The sequence below is a fragment of the Drosophila navojoa genome, chromosome 2, assembly GCF_054131105.1.
Source record: "Drosophila navojoa isolate 15081-1374.11 chromosome 2, UAZ_NAV_1.0, whole genome shotgun sequence".
In the NCBI taxonomy this organism is placed as follows: domain Eukaryota; kingdom Metazoa; phylum Arthropoda; class Insecta; order Diptera; family Drosophilidae; genus Drosophila; species Drosophila navojoa.
This window is the reverse complement of record NC_142890.1, coordinates 19,185,717-19,201,320: the sequence shown is the minus strand read 5'-3', so window position 1 is coordinate 19,201,320 and position 15,604 is coordinate 19,185,717. Positions and strand designations below refer to the sequence as shown.

Sequence of the window (15,604 nt, the reverse complement as noted above, 5' to 3'; positions counted from 1 at the left end):
GATTGCTATTAGCGCTGATTGGAGGGGCATCCTTGTTTGTCTGGCATTTGAGCAGCTTAGCCGGCTGCAAACCTTGTTGCGGTGACTGCCGATGAGCGACAGATAGATGATATAGTATAGTATCCCAGGGAAACAGTAATTATTGGCCAATGCTGAATTTCGGCAATCAATTATGAGATTCGGTATTAGATATAGTGAGGCATATTTATAATAAAATATTTAAAGAAGCTATTTATCAAGCTATTCGAATCGGAAACATCCCTTGGAAATAATAGCAAAAAATAAAGTAAGGTTGATATTTCACAACTCCCGCATGTAATATTGAGTCAAATTGATTTCATATAACTATTAAAAAAAAGTATATATATAAAAATTATGATGCATCTCAAACATTGGCATTTCAAATTAATATGAAAAACCTATTGGTCATGCAAAAATAATATTCATATTAAGTGAATAAATAATAGTTGTAGGTGCAGAGATTTTTAAGGGAAAAGGACACACTTTATACGAAAGAGTAAATAGCCCATGCATATATTAATAATATATTATACAATTTACATATCAAGCACAACTTTGACTTGTCAATGCAAACACGCGATTTACGCATTTCATTATGATTGCAATTAGCCGTCAAAGTTTACACGAGACGTGTCAAACTGTTTGGCAAGCGAACACATAAACACACACACACAAGCTCACACAGCTTTGTGGCCCAGAACAATTAAAACAATTAATTAAGTTCAAACCCAACTCGCAGCCCAAAAACGAAGCCCATTTCAAATGCCAATTACAATTGAAGCTAGACGATGGCAATGCAAATGCGTTAGCGGGAGCCGAAGGAGAATACAAGGAAAAGTATCTGGCGCAAAGTGCTCTAAATCCAATAGAAAGCTTTGCGCTCCATCTCTCTCACTCCCTCCCTCTCTCTCTCTCTCACTCTCTGTCTCTGTTGCTTACGTGTGCTGGCAGTGGCATTGGCATTATTCGTAACGAGCGACATGATCATAAAAATAAACGCAAATGCAAACACAATGATGGGTGCGAGTGGCTTAGTTTTTATTTTTACACCTGTTTACAAGCACACAGAGCGAAATTCGACTGTGCCAGCACGCACACAATTAAATTTCCGGTAGAACATTCGACTCCAGGTGTGTGCAAAGGTGTGTGGGTGGGTGTGCCCAGGGATCTCTCTGTGTGTATGTGTGTGTGTATGTGTGATGCGACCCAAAACACTTTGGTATCCGTGCCAACTTTTTTTTGCTGTGGATGGTTGAGTGAGAGGCCCTCGCATGTTTGAGCCATTAAAATTACGCCTAACAACACTCGTAAAAATTTTCGGCTCACGTGGCGTATGAGTATTTTCGGCTCTTTGCCGTGCGTTTCATTACAAATCCATGGCACGTTTGCCAGCAGCAACAGCAGCAACAGCAGCAGCAGCACGAGCAGTGGCTGGAATCGAACACACAGGCAAGGTACAATTTTCAATATTTGCCATATACACACACGACGTGGGCGTGGCAGGTGGCGGAAATAATGCGGTGTCTGTCAAAATTGGCAAAATCGTCGCTGCTTCGTTGCCCTTAACTAAAAATCAAAGGCGTCGCATTTGACTAGATCCCTTGCCCTGCCTCTCTCTCTCCCCCTCTCTCTCTCTCAGGCTTTGCCTGTGCGTTTGGGTGTGCTTATGGATAGGCGCTATGGGCGTGGCGTTTGTGTACGTGCACCATAATATTTTGTTTGTCTACACGGGGCGTATACGTAATATTTACTTGGCTTTTTATTACATGGGCAATTGCCAAACGCATCAATAATAAGCAGCAGAAACGAAAATCAAAGCAAAAACAAAATTAAAATAAAATTTCGTTTAATTTCGAATTCCATTTATTTTGCAATTTATTTTTATGATCGTGCCAGGTGTGGCTGCCGTGTAATGCGAGATAATAATTTAATTATAATGCGAATCTTAAGCCAACTCCCACGCTTCGTAACCCCAACGAACTACATACTTATTATGCTAATGGTAGTAAAAGTCCATTTAATTGGTCGCATTTGCTTAATCGATTCATGTATTTATTTATCACTCGCAAATTTGCTTCGGCTAATATCTATTGGTAGTAAAGGAAGCAGTTCTTGTGTAAAATAAACCATAGGGTGGGTATAAAAGTCTAAAGAGAGAAGCGGGTCCACTTGTTGAGCAATGCAGTTGGCACATCGATTACATTCTCACTATCGTAGGCGGGAGCAAACTTCTGGGGAAAACTGGTCTTCAGGCAGCGAAGGACGGTGCCGGTCAGATAATAGCGGGACAGCCAGTGGCATTCGCATGGCGTCATACATTTGGTACAATTGCCCTCCTTCATCCTATATCGGCATTTACCAGTGACCGACAGGCAGTGGAGATTCCACGGCAGGCACGTGTCCCTGGGTGTCCAAAGGCAATCGCATGGCGGTATACAATTCGGACAAATGCACTCCGTTCGGTGGTGCGGAGGGGCGTGGCTTTGATCCACGACTGCTTCTTTGGGACATAAGTACATGTTGAAGCGCGGCATGCCACCAATCAGCTCCTTGAACTTGCGTTCACGCTCCCTACGCAGCCACAGCTCGAGCAGATCCCAGTGATCCAAGTTCTTGGACCGTTCGCGAATGAGCTGCATGCGTAAATACAAGTCTGAGCGCCGGAATGCATCATAGTTGACGCCCGTCTGCGTGTGCCACAGCAAGTAGAGCTCGTTGGGCTTCTCGTCCGGCATAGAAATACTGTGTGAGAATTTGGTCAACTCAAAGTGAAACAGCATCCGGATGCCATAGGTAATGTGTTTGATGTGGTCGAAGTCCTTGATATTCATTGCCGATAGAGCGTCAGCATCCAGCAAGAGCAGTTTTCGACCCCAGATCAAGTTCACACGAAAGGTGCGCTAGAAGCAAAAGAAAATAAAAACAGAGGAATATTATATATCAATGTATTGACTAGTGTGGAAAACTCACCATATATTGGGGATAGCCATAGCGGCAAATCCAGAGTCGTATGGCCTTGTCGTCCCACTCATAGACGGACGTCAACGGCAGCTTATCGACAGCGCAAATAGATAGCTCCACGAGAGAAGCGGGCGTGGCACGAAAGTCAATGGGCCATTCGTCGTGATTGTACTTTGGGCGACGTGCGAGCAGATCATGGGTTCGGTATTTGACTGGTGGAACATCTGACGTTACTTCATGCCTCTTCTTTTTCTTTTTTGGCTTATATTTGATGTCGGTTATGCCATAGATATAGGACATGTTAAAGAAAGAATCACTCTTTCTATTGCTAAGTATAGGTATTGGTATATTTTTTGTCTTTATATGATGTGTGTATTTCCGATCAATTTGAACTTCGAGATCTCTAAATCATCGGCTACTAAACTAGGTCTGAGATGTGAGTCGAAGCTTCCCTAAACTTGTTCAAATTCTCTGTATTTCATATTCTCTGTATTTCAAGTATTTCATATGGACAGAGTAGAATTCTCAAAATATGCCATATAGATAATTCTTTCCTGAATTCAGCGTTCTTCGAAGTCAACTTTTATTGCATGCTTATCAGTGTCATAAGAATTTAGATAGACGCACAATGCATGACGCACTTATTGAGCGACTGAATCAGCTGACTAATCTCAGGCAATCGGCCAAAGAGAAGAACTGAAATGACAACAGTTCAATTATTAATTAAAGTCAATGGAAGCAGATTTTTAATTAATATTATCTGTGAGGGGAAAGGCAAAAGCTGAAATTCGAAAGAGCGAGAGCTTATGAAATATTTGCAATACACTGCAACAAAATATATTGGCTTAGATATGTTTTATTTTATATATATATATTAAAAATGTTTATGATAAACTAAATTGAATCAGGAATATTATAAAAGTCATGCTTAAAGATGTTTCATGGATTCTTCTTTTTATGGATTCTTAAAACTTGTTTTCCATTCTGATGTGAATTAAAGCTACTGAGATATGGAGATAACGGGCTTAGAAGTAAAAACTTTGAATTTTATTAATTCAAGCTAAAATAGCTGGCCATGTATATAAACACATGTATGTATATACATATATACTTATATATAGTTATATGTTTCGTCTGGTCATTGTCTGAGGTCAGGCTGAGAGCGGTTTGGCATCTACTCCGTGCCAACTCCTGTCTCCTGTCTGTCTATCCGTTTGTTTGTTTGTGGACTAATGGAGGACTGGCAGCAGCAGCTGGCAGGACATTAGCTCAAAGCGTGCAGCTTCCTCTTAAAAGTGTTATGCGAGTCAGGTGCGTTGTGAATTTTGCTGCAACAGTCATTATAATAATGCCACAACGAAGTGTGCCTGGAAATAATAATCAGGCAGACCATCAAGAGCAGTCCTCCTGCTCTCTCTCTCTCCCTGTCTCCCTCTCCCTCACGTTCGCTCTCTCTCTCTTTCTGTCTGCTCTTTTCCTGCTGATTGCTGATGGCTTGCACTGTTTCAGGTGGCGAGCACTTAAAATTTCATTTAAATATGGCTGTGGCACACACACACACACACATAAAGGCATCGTTAAATGTGCAATCGTGCGTCGTGGCAGTTGCAATAATCGGCTCAAATAATAACTTTAAGTGCATCATTTCGCAAACTTTTCCTCAAGCCCAGTTGTTCTGTGTGAAAAGTACGTGCGAAATTGTTGCAGCTTCTTGATTTGAAAAGTCATTTTCCGAATTGCATCGAAGAGGCTGATATAAAAATGGATTTGAACTTAACAAGCATGCCAATAATATTCATTATAATAAGTTTGATTGTAGCATTCCTACGCGGTCTTAACAGTTTTAACCTCTTTTGATTACAAGTATTTTATCTCATAACGAAGTCCAATAATATAAATATTATTATTAAATTATTATTATTAAAATTAGAATTAATTAAGATTAATCTACAAATATATCTTTGGTTGCATAATATTTTATGTTATCGATTTAAAGCCTTGCCACCAAATTTGCTCTCACACTAAAAACAGAAATAAATGGTAAAATTCTGTGAACAAAATAAACATGCATTACGCATACGCCTAGTAGTAAACAAAATAGAAACATTCTGATTACATTGGCGTCATAGTGAATCAATGCATAGCTGGGGGCTAATTCACATTCGATTTTAATTGATTTTGTGAAAATGTGCAACAATTTACGCAGAATGAAATTCACATATCATTTACATTTACATTTATATTTCGATGCGTATGTGCCCAGCAGCGGATTTCTAGCTTCATAAAATTATTGTTGTCGCTATGGCAATGCATTTAGAGGCTATTGTTGAACAGTTTTACATTTTTTATTGCAGCAACTAAAATATTGGGCGTGATTTTGATTTGATTGCATACTAATTTATAAATATCATGACACGCAATGCAAATGCAAATGAATATGAAAAAATGAAATGCAACTAATCCTTGTTGAGATTTTCAGATATTTTTATATATAAATATAGATATAGATAGCTCGAAATAGAGTGGGTTAACAAAATTATTCTTGTTTTTTTTTTATTTTTATTTTTTATTTTTTTAACTTAGCGAATTCTTTTTTAGTTTATTTATTTATGACTTGAAACATTTCAAGTATTCTCTCTTTACTTTACCATACTGAATAGGCAACTTCAGCCTGTCAAAAAATTGGCAAGCTTTTAATCCTAACTCACTTTTGTTTATATTCAAATTCTACACAATTCAATTTAAACTTCCCTTCGTATTCAATTGACATTTTCTAATGTAAGCTGAAAAAAAGAGAAATACAAATTGTTGCAAAAGATTAAACTTTTCATGTGAACATTGCAATTTGAAAGAAGCAAAGATGAAAACCCACAGAAAAATTAACAAAAATATATTCATGTCAATCAAAACTTTATAATTTTAATTTGCATTAAAATGAAGACAACAAAAATCTTTTGGCTTCCACAGCTGTTTATATAACATTTTCTTGGGATTAAAATTTTGAAGGTTTTTTGTTTCTTTTCTTTTACTTTTGACACTCAAACTTTTTTATGAAAGTCATTTGCATAACTGAATTTATAGACATGTAACAAAACGACTTGACATTAAATGGAAAAGCACGAAATATACGTATTAATCATACGCCATGTGTAGAAGCAATTAGATTTAAGTCATGCTTCCGTTGCGCCACACATGTGCAGAAAAGTTTGCACAAAATAATTGCAGCCTGCCGAGAAAAGTAATTTTTAATATGCCCAATAAATTATTTATAATTAATTCCAAATTAAGGAAAAATACCCTATGTAGCGAAATTTCAGTTAAGCTAAAATGTAAACAATAAACAAACTAAAAATATTAGTTATTTATCAGTAAGGTGAGAACTCAACAGTGGCGTCATGTAAAAGCCTTTGCCTATATCACATACTGTCTTATACATACCGTTCGCTATACGTCACATGGAAATGTTGACAGTTATTTGACAATTCACACATTGATTTGTATCTATTTGAATTATATACGCTCCAATTAGCGAGGTGAATGCCAAACACCGGCTATGGACTCTGATCTGGTACCAAAGTGTCAGGTTGAATCCAAAATTGAATCAAACAATTAAACGGAAAGCCTTTAGGCACGACTGGCTACGGGATCCGAGAGAAGTTTGCCTCTGTATTATCAGATAATAATATCCAAATCCGAAGAGCGAACAAATAACAAGCATCAGATCAGCTGACACGGAAGAGAGACTTTAAGAGATGATGCGAAACGAACAGCTGATTTCTGTTATGAGCGCATAAGCAACTAATATGTATATATGTAGCTTTGTCAGTATTAGTAAGTAAACAAGTCTCTGTGTATCTGCACCTATCATTTATATTCATTTGCATCTGTATATGTAGTTGTATCTGTAATAGCTATTGTAATTGTCAAGTGTAGATTCTTCTGTATCTGTATCTGTATCTGTATCTGTATCTGTATCTGTATCTGTATCTGTATCTGTATCTGTATCTGTATCTGTATCTGTATCTGTATCTGTATCTGTATCTGTATCTGTATCTGTATCTGTATCTGTATCTGTATCTGTATCTGTATCTGTATCTGTATCTGTATCTGTATCTGTATCTGTATCTGTATCTGTATCTGTATCTGTATCTGTATCTGTATCTGTATCTGATCTGTATCTGTATCTGTATCTGTATCTGTATCTCTGTATCGTATCTGATCTGTATCTGTATCTGTATCTGTATCTGGTATCTGTATCTGTATCTGTATCTGTATCTGTATCTGTATCTGTATCTGTATCTGTATCTGTATCTGTATCTGTATCTGTATCTGTATCTGTATCTGTATCTGTATCGTATCTGTATCTGTATCTGTATCTGTATCTGTATCTGTATCTGTATCTGTATCTGTATCTGTCATCTGTATCTGTATCTGTATCTGTATCTGTATCTGTATCTGTATCTGTATCTGTATCTGTCTCTGTATCTGTATCTGTATCTGTATCTGTATCTGTATCTGTATCTGTATCTGTATCTGTATCTGTATCTGTATCTGTATCTGTATCTGTATCTGTATCTGTATCTGTATCTGTATCTGTATCTGTATCTGTATCTGTATCTGTATCTGTATCTGTATCTGTATCTGTATCTGTATCTGTATCTGTATCTGTATCTGTATCTGTATCTGTATCTGTATCTGTATCTGTATAGAGACGCTCTTACAGATACGACAACGACGACTGCGAATTGTCGGTCCGTTGTTGATTCGAGCTTCGTCATTTGCGATCAGCGAGGTGCTATCTACGATTAAAAAGCGTTCATCAGAGGCTTGAGCGTTGCTTTCAGCATCATTATCAAATCGCTACTCACTGGAAGCAGACCTTATCGCAGCTTCTTCGTCACATCATGTATCCGGAACTAGAAGTGGACCCTGAACTCACAGAGCGGGCAACTAAAGTGCGTTTGCTGTCCACCCAGAACGATGCCAAAGTCCCGTCGGGCGCCAACAGTGCCGAGAAGGTGGCCAAGCGGGCGCCACAGCCCAAATGGAAGCGCGCATTATTGCGACATGTGCCCGTGTTTCAATGGTTGCCCGGCTACAATATGGAATGGGGCATTGATGATTTGATAACTGGCATCACGCTGGGTCTAACTATCATACCAGAGAGCATTGCCTGCGCCCTGCTCGCGGGTCTGCCTGCCCGCTACGGCCTGTGCTCGGCCTTCATAGGTCCGCTTATCTATTTGATCTTCGGCTCCATCGACAAGGTCATCATTGGACCCACCAGCCTGGTCGCCCTGGTCAGTGTCCAGTTCACCGTGAACAGGCCCATTGAATTCGCGTTTCTGCTCACCTTCTTGAGTGGCGTCGTGCAGATCATTATGGGCGCATTACGTGTAGGTAAGTGACCTGTGTGTATGATTGACTAAGTGTCTACTACTGATAAGAGAGAGATTAAGGGATTGACAGACTCATCCAATGAATCCTTGAGGCATTTTCATCAGTAAACAGAGCAACAGATTGGCTGACTCATTACTGATTTACTATTATCTGCTGTTTAACTGACAGAATATGAGAAAAATGACTAGATGATTGCATAATATAATGATTTGTTTACTCGAATATTAAGTATTGAACCCTTGCCATTCAAATTTGGTATCTCAATAACCTTTGCTATATGCCATAGGACTTACGATTGATTGATGTATCGCCTTAGTAAATGCTTGCCTAAGTCACCAACTGAATTATTTTCAATACACAATTCAAGCCTTATCTTCTATTTAGACAAGTGTTTTGCAGCTAGCACATATAAATGATATATGTACATACATCTAATATATCGTCGACACTCTATCGGTATCCGGCAAATTTGCATTGTTCTCTTGCACGCTTAGCCGTCACTGCCAATTGAGTCTAGTGCCATGTCTATTTTATTGTTGTCAGTCAAACGCTCGTACGCCGCATAATTGAAAGAGAGTAGAGCAGAGCTTCTTCTTCGGTGGCGAGCATAATATCTATGCCCACCTAACTAGAGACATACATATGTATATGAGAGAGCCTACGTCAATTGCACACAATATCTTCATTGGCTTCATTCGCCCTGAACTTGGGTGTACAATGCTGATTAGCGGAACGGGCACTTGAGTACTCGGGCTATATCCGATTTGAGGCAGTTCCCCGACAGTCGATAGAGGGTGGCACTGTCAACTGTCACTGTAGAGTGGATCAATTAGCGGACAGCTTCAAACAGATAAGCAAAGCCGTGCCTCAATTATAGACGTGTCGTTAATTTAGTAATTATAGTGCTAATCGATTCACTGACAAAACAATATGCGCCGGAACGAGGGTAAATCACGCTTCGTGACTGGAAATCACATCGGCAGCACAGTTAGATGACGATTCTTTATATTCACAAATAAACCTGATCTAGTTCAATAAATTTATTCAATTGACACTTGCAGTCGCTGAAATAATTGCGGATTTACTCATTTCATTCAATCAATTCAATTCAATTACGAATTTCAGGTTTCATCTTTGAGTTCATATCGATGCCGGTGATCAAAGCCTTCTCCTCGGCCACAGCAATCCTGGTCATTGAGTCGCAGATCAAGGTCCTCCTGGGCATCAAATACTTAGTGCCCGGCCTCATCAGCTCCGTGAGCACCCTCAGCTCACGCATCGGCGAGGCGAATATGGCTGATCTGATCATGGGCACGTGTGCCATTGTATTTCTGCTGTTGCTCGAGGTGCATACAAAACACATTGATTCACATTGAACAGAAATATTTCATTTTGTATATCCTCTTCTTCTTCTTTTCCAATCTGTCCTCTCAGCTGTTGGAACGCGTCGCCCGCTGTGAGAAACGCAGCAAAGCCTTGCGCGTCTGCTGTCGCTATTTGGCGACGTCGAGGAATACGCTCATCGTATTCATTGCCGGCATTGTCTCCTACATTTGGCTGGGCTACCGGGAGACGGTGCCCTATTCCCTCAGCTCGAATGCAATCTCCAGCTTGCCCAACTTCACGGTGCCCAGCTTGAGCATCGAAACGCCTGAGCGTAGCTTTAGCTTCTGGCAGATCCTGCAGGAGCTCAATGTGGGCATCATTGTCATACCCATTGTTGGCATCCTGACAAACATATCCATTGGCAAGCTGAGTAAGTATGCTGATACAGCTCGGGTCACGACTGTAATTGCTATTTCTACCCTGTATGGTTTCAGCACCCAAGGGTCTGGTCGATACCAATCACGAGCTGCTCACCGTTGGACTGTGCAACATGTTTGGCTCCTGTGTGCAGGCGATGCCCTCGTCGGGCGCCTTCACCCGCTATGCCATCAGCACAGCCTGTGGCCTCAAGACTCCCATGGCCAACTTGTATCTGGGTGAGTGCAGGCAGCTCCTGTTCGATGATGTCACAGACTTACCTCGCATTTACCTCTAGGCATCATTGTGCTGCTGGCGCTGAGCTACCTCAGTCCCTACTTCAACTATATACCGGAGGCGACGCTGGCGGCCATTTTGATTTGCTCGATCTTTACGCTGCTGGACTTTAAGCTTCCGCTGCGGCTGTGGCGCGAGTCGAAACGGGACTTCGGCATCTGGCTGCTGTGCTTCTGTGTGTGCGTGCTCTTTGGCGTGGAGGTGGGCCTGTTTGTCAGCATCGTGGTGACGGCGCTGCACCTGCTCTTCCTGTGGGCACGGCCGGAAATATTGGTGAGAATACAGGAAATGGACGATATGCAGTACATATCGGTGGTGCCTGGCAATGGCATCTACTTCCCGGCCATCAATCATCTGAGAGCTCTTGTGCTCAAGGCGTGCACACGGGCGGACTTCAAGATCTCCGTGGTCATCGATGGGCACAAGATAACGGGCCTGGACTACACGGCTGCCCAGGGCATATCGAAGCTGTCGAGTGACTTGTGCAGGCAGTCGGACGCCTCCAGCTCCATACTCCTGATACTCTACAGATTTCCCGAGCATCTGCAGCACCTCATCGACGTGACGGATAACTTGGTGTTCTGCGCAAGCGAGGCCAAGGTCAAGGAGTTTCTCACACAGGAATCACTGCGCAACGGCCACATCAGTCTGAATGCACACATACGCGCCTCCATAGATCTGGGGTATAAGATTGATGTGGAATAGTCTTGGCATTTAGTTTTAAGTTATTATTTATTTAAATAAACTTTCATTGTTTCTCCCATAAACAACCAAAATATTGCCGTGCTCAATCCATAGCAGACGCCTGGAAGCCGAAAGCCCAAATAAAAGTGAAAAAGTGGAACAAATGCGCTGATGGCAGCAATTTATAAAAGCCACACTGACCTCTGCCACTCTTTTGCACCCAGCCAAAGCCACCCACCCACCCACACACACACACACACACACATATTATATATAAAGTGGTCAGTGGGACAGCTGGCAGGAGAGGGGAGTGACGAGGTGGAGTTCGGGATGTGCCACTGGAAGCGCCGTCAATGATTGCCAAGCTAATGGATTTCTGTTTACTTTTTCACTTAGAAAGCCGAACGGCGGTCAGAAAAACGAGAAAAAAATAAAAACGGAAACTGCAAAAAAATTGTGAAAAATAGCGCAAAGAAATTAGAGAAAAGCGAAAGCGAAGCAACACACAAATTCAACGCCTCCGCCAAGCCAGCCATGGGACGTTTTTCTTTTCGTTCTCTTTTTTTCAAGTAGCAACACAAAACTTTGCAGAAACTGCAAGAAATTATACTAAAATCCATGCACAAAGTGGATCAAACTAAGAAAAACGCAATAAAAGAACGAGAAACACAAATTCTATAGCAGCTAAAGAGGAGAGAAAACAGACAAGTTAAGTTGAGGCAACAGAGACAGAGATTGTTAGAGAAGGAAAGGCAGATGGACAAAGGAAGCGAGAGAGAGAGAGAGAGAGAGGAGACACCTAACGATGTTTAAATGCTCTATGAATATTTACATAAAATAAGAACTGATCAACATATCCAGTTATAAACTACAGTACATATTTATATATTTTTTTAAATTAACTCATAATAAAACAGATAGATAATTCGCATAGCTACTAGGTATAGAAAAGTCCATCCGAATTAAGTAGACATAGAGAGAGATGCTCAAGCTGACTGTGTAGCTCACTATACCCTTCGCCTAAAGAATACGAATACAAAAAGAAATTGTGGAAAAGCGAGCGTCAAGCAAGTTAATTACGTAAGGTTAAGCGCTGCCCCGCACGCCCTCAGCGGTCAACGGGCGGGCTGGGCATCTAAGTAGATTTTCAAGCACTTGAGGCGTTGCAAATAAAAAGCGGCGCCTGCGACGGGCCTTGTTGCCGGTTCGCTTTAGTTTGCCTTCGCTTTGCGATGTTGATTGCATTGGCAAACGAAGTGAGCTGATTTAATGAAATTTAAAATGCTGTCCAAAGTTAGCAAACCCAGTCGCCAAGCCGCCAAGCCGCCTAGCCGCCTAGCCACCGAAACCACCCAACCACCCAACCACCCCATCACTCCACCATCCAACCACTGGCCACAGTCAGGTGGCGCTGGCCATGCAAATTGTGCAGCTCTGCCTTGCCATCGCCTTGTCCTGCTAATTATTTCATTGGACTCTATTTGCTAAGCTGTTCAGCTGACTTGTCTTCAGCTGCATTCAGTCATGCTCCCTTCCGTCCGGCCCACTCCTCGTCCGCCCGGCATTTTCTGCATAGCTGAGCTAATGAGCTTAATGCGTCGCTTACATTTTCAATTTACATTAAAATGGACCAAGATCGATGCTGTGAATAGTGTGAAATGCATTCTACCTAATTTACTGGCTCGAGGTATAAATATCTTTAGATAAATGCGCTTACTATCATAATATTATGAACAAACTTAAGCTGAATCGCAGCGCTAATTAAAATAGGAATTTCAAATTCAATTAGAGAAAATGTGCTTCAGTTTGTTAAACTTATTCCAAATCAAATGATTTTATTGTATCATAAATATATCTGAAATTATAAGTACAAAACAAAAAGAAATATAAATTATTTTATCCACTAATTGGACAAGTAGTAGAACCATATAAGATGAATAGTCTTCAATCTCAATCAAGGTAATCTGTATGCCGTGTTTAATGGAAGTTTGCGCACAATATTTTAGCTATTTTTGACCATTTTCCAGCTATAATGAAGCGCTTTAATGCAGCAAAAAATTGTTCAAGAATTTAAAATAAGAGAGCAATGATTTTGTCATATTAAATTTGCTGTTAACATTATTAAAAACACATGAAAAACTAATTTACATATTCTCTAGACTCTTTTATCAACTTTAAAATTAAAGTTTTCATGGCCTGCAAATCCCAAACTAAACTAAACCAAATATTAAACACTTATATTGCCCAAGCTGATGCTAACAATTATTGACCAAAAATGTTCAAAAACACTTCAGATTAATTTTATATAAACATTCATAGAGGCACAGGCATAAATATTCGCATAGAATTTATTCTCAATGGCACTTAATAAACTAATATATCATACAGACAGCGATATATGTGTTTGGAAATAAATGAATTTAAACCAATACATTTCTGATGGCATGTGGCGACCGCGAGAAAACCAAATATCATTCAAATTGCGGTGCCGGCAATCAAAATCACAAAAATTATCCTAAAAGCGGAAACTGCGTTGCATACTTTGCGGCTTTCGGCCACGTGTTGACAATGCGAAAACAAGCCAAACCGCATTCCGTCTGTTTGTGCCAAAAATGCAATCATTTTTCATATTTCATGATGCCAAACACACGTATTAAAGGTATTTATACCCTGCCAAACTGGTGGAATTACAATTGAAGCGAGGGCGTGCTTGACTGTAGTTTAAATGAAATTTACATTTGTATATTTTAAGCTAGAAACTCATTCGGATATTGAATCAACTGTGATATCAGACGTATATTTAAATTGAAATAATTATTATTTAATTTTTTTACATTTTATTCTTAAGTGAATATATAATAATAATATATTTCCAATAATACTACGAGCTAAGCTAAGGCTATGGCTAGATTTTTACATGGATCTATAGTAGCCTGGAATGAATGTAAGCAAACCTTGAGTGTCTTTGGTCCAGGGTATTTGCTAGCTGAGCAGTCTCGTTTACACTTAGCTAACTTTGGCTATTTTTTTTTTTGTTTTCAATGCTTACCTAATAATATTTATTTTCACATGCGGTTAGAAACGTAAAAACCATTTGGTTTCATTGCCCCGCTGCAGCTATACCTCCTCCGTCTGCCGCCTGCCCCCTGACTGCTCCTCCAGCGACTGGCCCTCCCTTTTAGGCCCGTTTGTTCACTTTGTACGGCCTAACAAATTAAATTTTCATATGAATTACTGTGCTGGTCACGTAGCAAAGTGGGCAATGGAGACGGACAGCAGCATATCCACAGCCATGTCCATGTCCATGTCCATGTCCATGTCCATGTTGTGTCCATTGATACGTATTATGTGACTCTGGGTATACATTATGCCTGGCTCGCCCATTCTCTTGCTCTCTCCATAATATTCCCCTGGCAACTTAATTGCTTCGCCTTTAAATGTGACAAAACGGCAAAAGACATAATTAATAGACGCATGTGCCGTGGCGGTGGGGGTGGGGGCGCTCGGACGCTTAAGGTTGACGTTGGGGCCTGGTATTGGACCGCTCATTTATCGATTTTTTCGGCTGCGTTAAAGCTTCCAGGACTTCACGACAGGCAGCAAGCCAATTGGCCTCTGGCCATAAAGCGTTTCAATATGCGCCAAAGTACGTAAAGGGAAGCCGCCTTGAAGCTGTGGGGCGTGGCTGGGAGTGGGGGTAGCCAATTGCGACGTCTATTTGCTTGTTTAAATTGTTTAAAATGTCAATTTAATTGCGCTTAATTAAATGCCAAAAATCCTTAAGGACAACAAGCGACAAACAGCGGAGTAGAGTTTCGACAGAGAGAGGGAGGGGCGGCTGGGGCAGAAAGTTTCATAATAAGCGCAATGAAAATAATTAACAATTTGTAGAAAATAACAAGCTCGCAAGTACAAAGCAAATGATGTCAATGAGCCGCACAGCAGCGCGTCGTGGAAAAACTATGCGCGTGGACCAGAGGACGAAGGATGATGTCAGGCAATGCGGGACAAGGATGCCGGGCGAGCAGCTCTGTCTCAATGTCCTCGGACTGTTTGGTTTGTTTGATTTTCGTGCGGCAGGGCTTAGATGGCAGCGTCGACGTGAAGCGGAGCTTAACGCCGCGGACAATCTTCAAAACAGCTTAAAGGGTTGCCTCCTGTCCCGTCCTGTCTAGCTGAGTTTGCCTGCGCTGGAGGGCGTGCTGTGTATGTGCGTTGTTTGGCCTCTTCATTGTCGTGTGCCGAGATACATTTAATTTAAATTATAAATCAATTCGTTTGGGGCTGCACGCAAATGAGTTCAGATACAGATTAAAGCTGCTGAGAGGAAATATTTAAATTTGAGCTTAAATTCAAGGAACACAGACAGAATGTGATTCAGTACATCAGATTGGCTTTTAAGTAAAGCATCTTACAAGTGCATCCCATATGTATTATAATATGCAGGGCTTGAAATAAATCCTCTTTGAAGCCAGCTTGCTTACTTTGCACCTCGAAA

At 40.7% G+C, this 15,604-nt stretch overlaps 2 protein-coding genes across 2 annotated transcripts; one reads left to right on the top strand and one right to left on the bottom strand.

Moving 5' to 3' along the window:
- Window positions 1-1,850: 1,850 nt before the first annotated feature.
- On the bottom strand, window positions 1,851-3,423 carry LOC108660236 (uncharacterized). Its single transcript, XM_018113570.3, has 2 exons — window positions 2,992-3,423; window positions 1,851-2,921 (listed from the first exon to the last, which is right to left on the bottom strand). The coding sequence occupies exons 1-2, from the start codon at window positions 3,280-3,282 to the stop codon at window positions 2,169-2,171; spliced, it is 1,044 nt and encodes a 347-aa protein (XP_017969059.1). The 5' UTR covers window positions 3,283-3,423; the 3' UTR covers window positions 1,851-2,168.
- A 4,321-nt stretch (window positions 3,424-7,744) lies between these two features.
- LOC108660235 (sodium-independent sulfate anion transporter) lies at window positions 7,745-11,198 on the top strand. The gene is made up of 5 exons (XM_018113569.3): window positions 7,745-8,382; window positions 9,508-9,728; window positions 9,817-10,138; window positions 10,203-10,364; window positions 10,424-11,198. Exons 1-5 carry the CDS (start codon window positions 7,887-7,889, stop codon window positions 11,125-11,127), a joined length of 1,905 nt encoding a protein of 634 aa, XP_017969058.1. The 5' UTR covers window positions 7,745-7,886; the 3' UTR covers window positions 11,128-11,198.
- The last annotated feature ends 4,406 nt before the right edge of the window (window positions 11,199-15,604 follow it).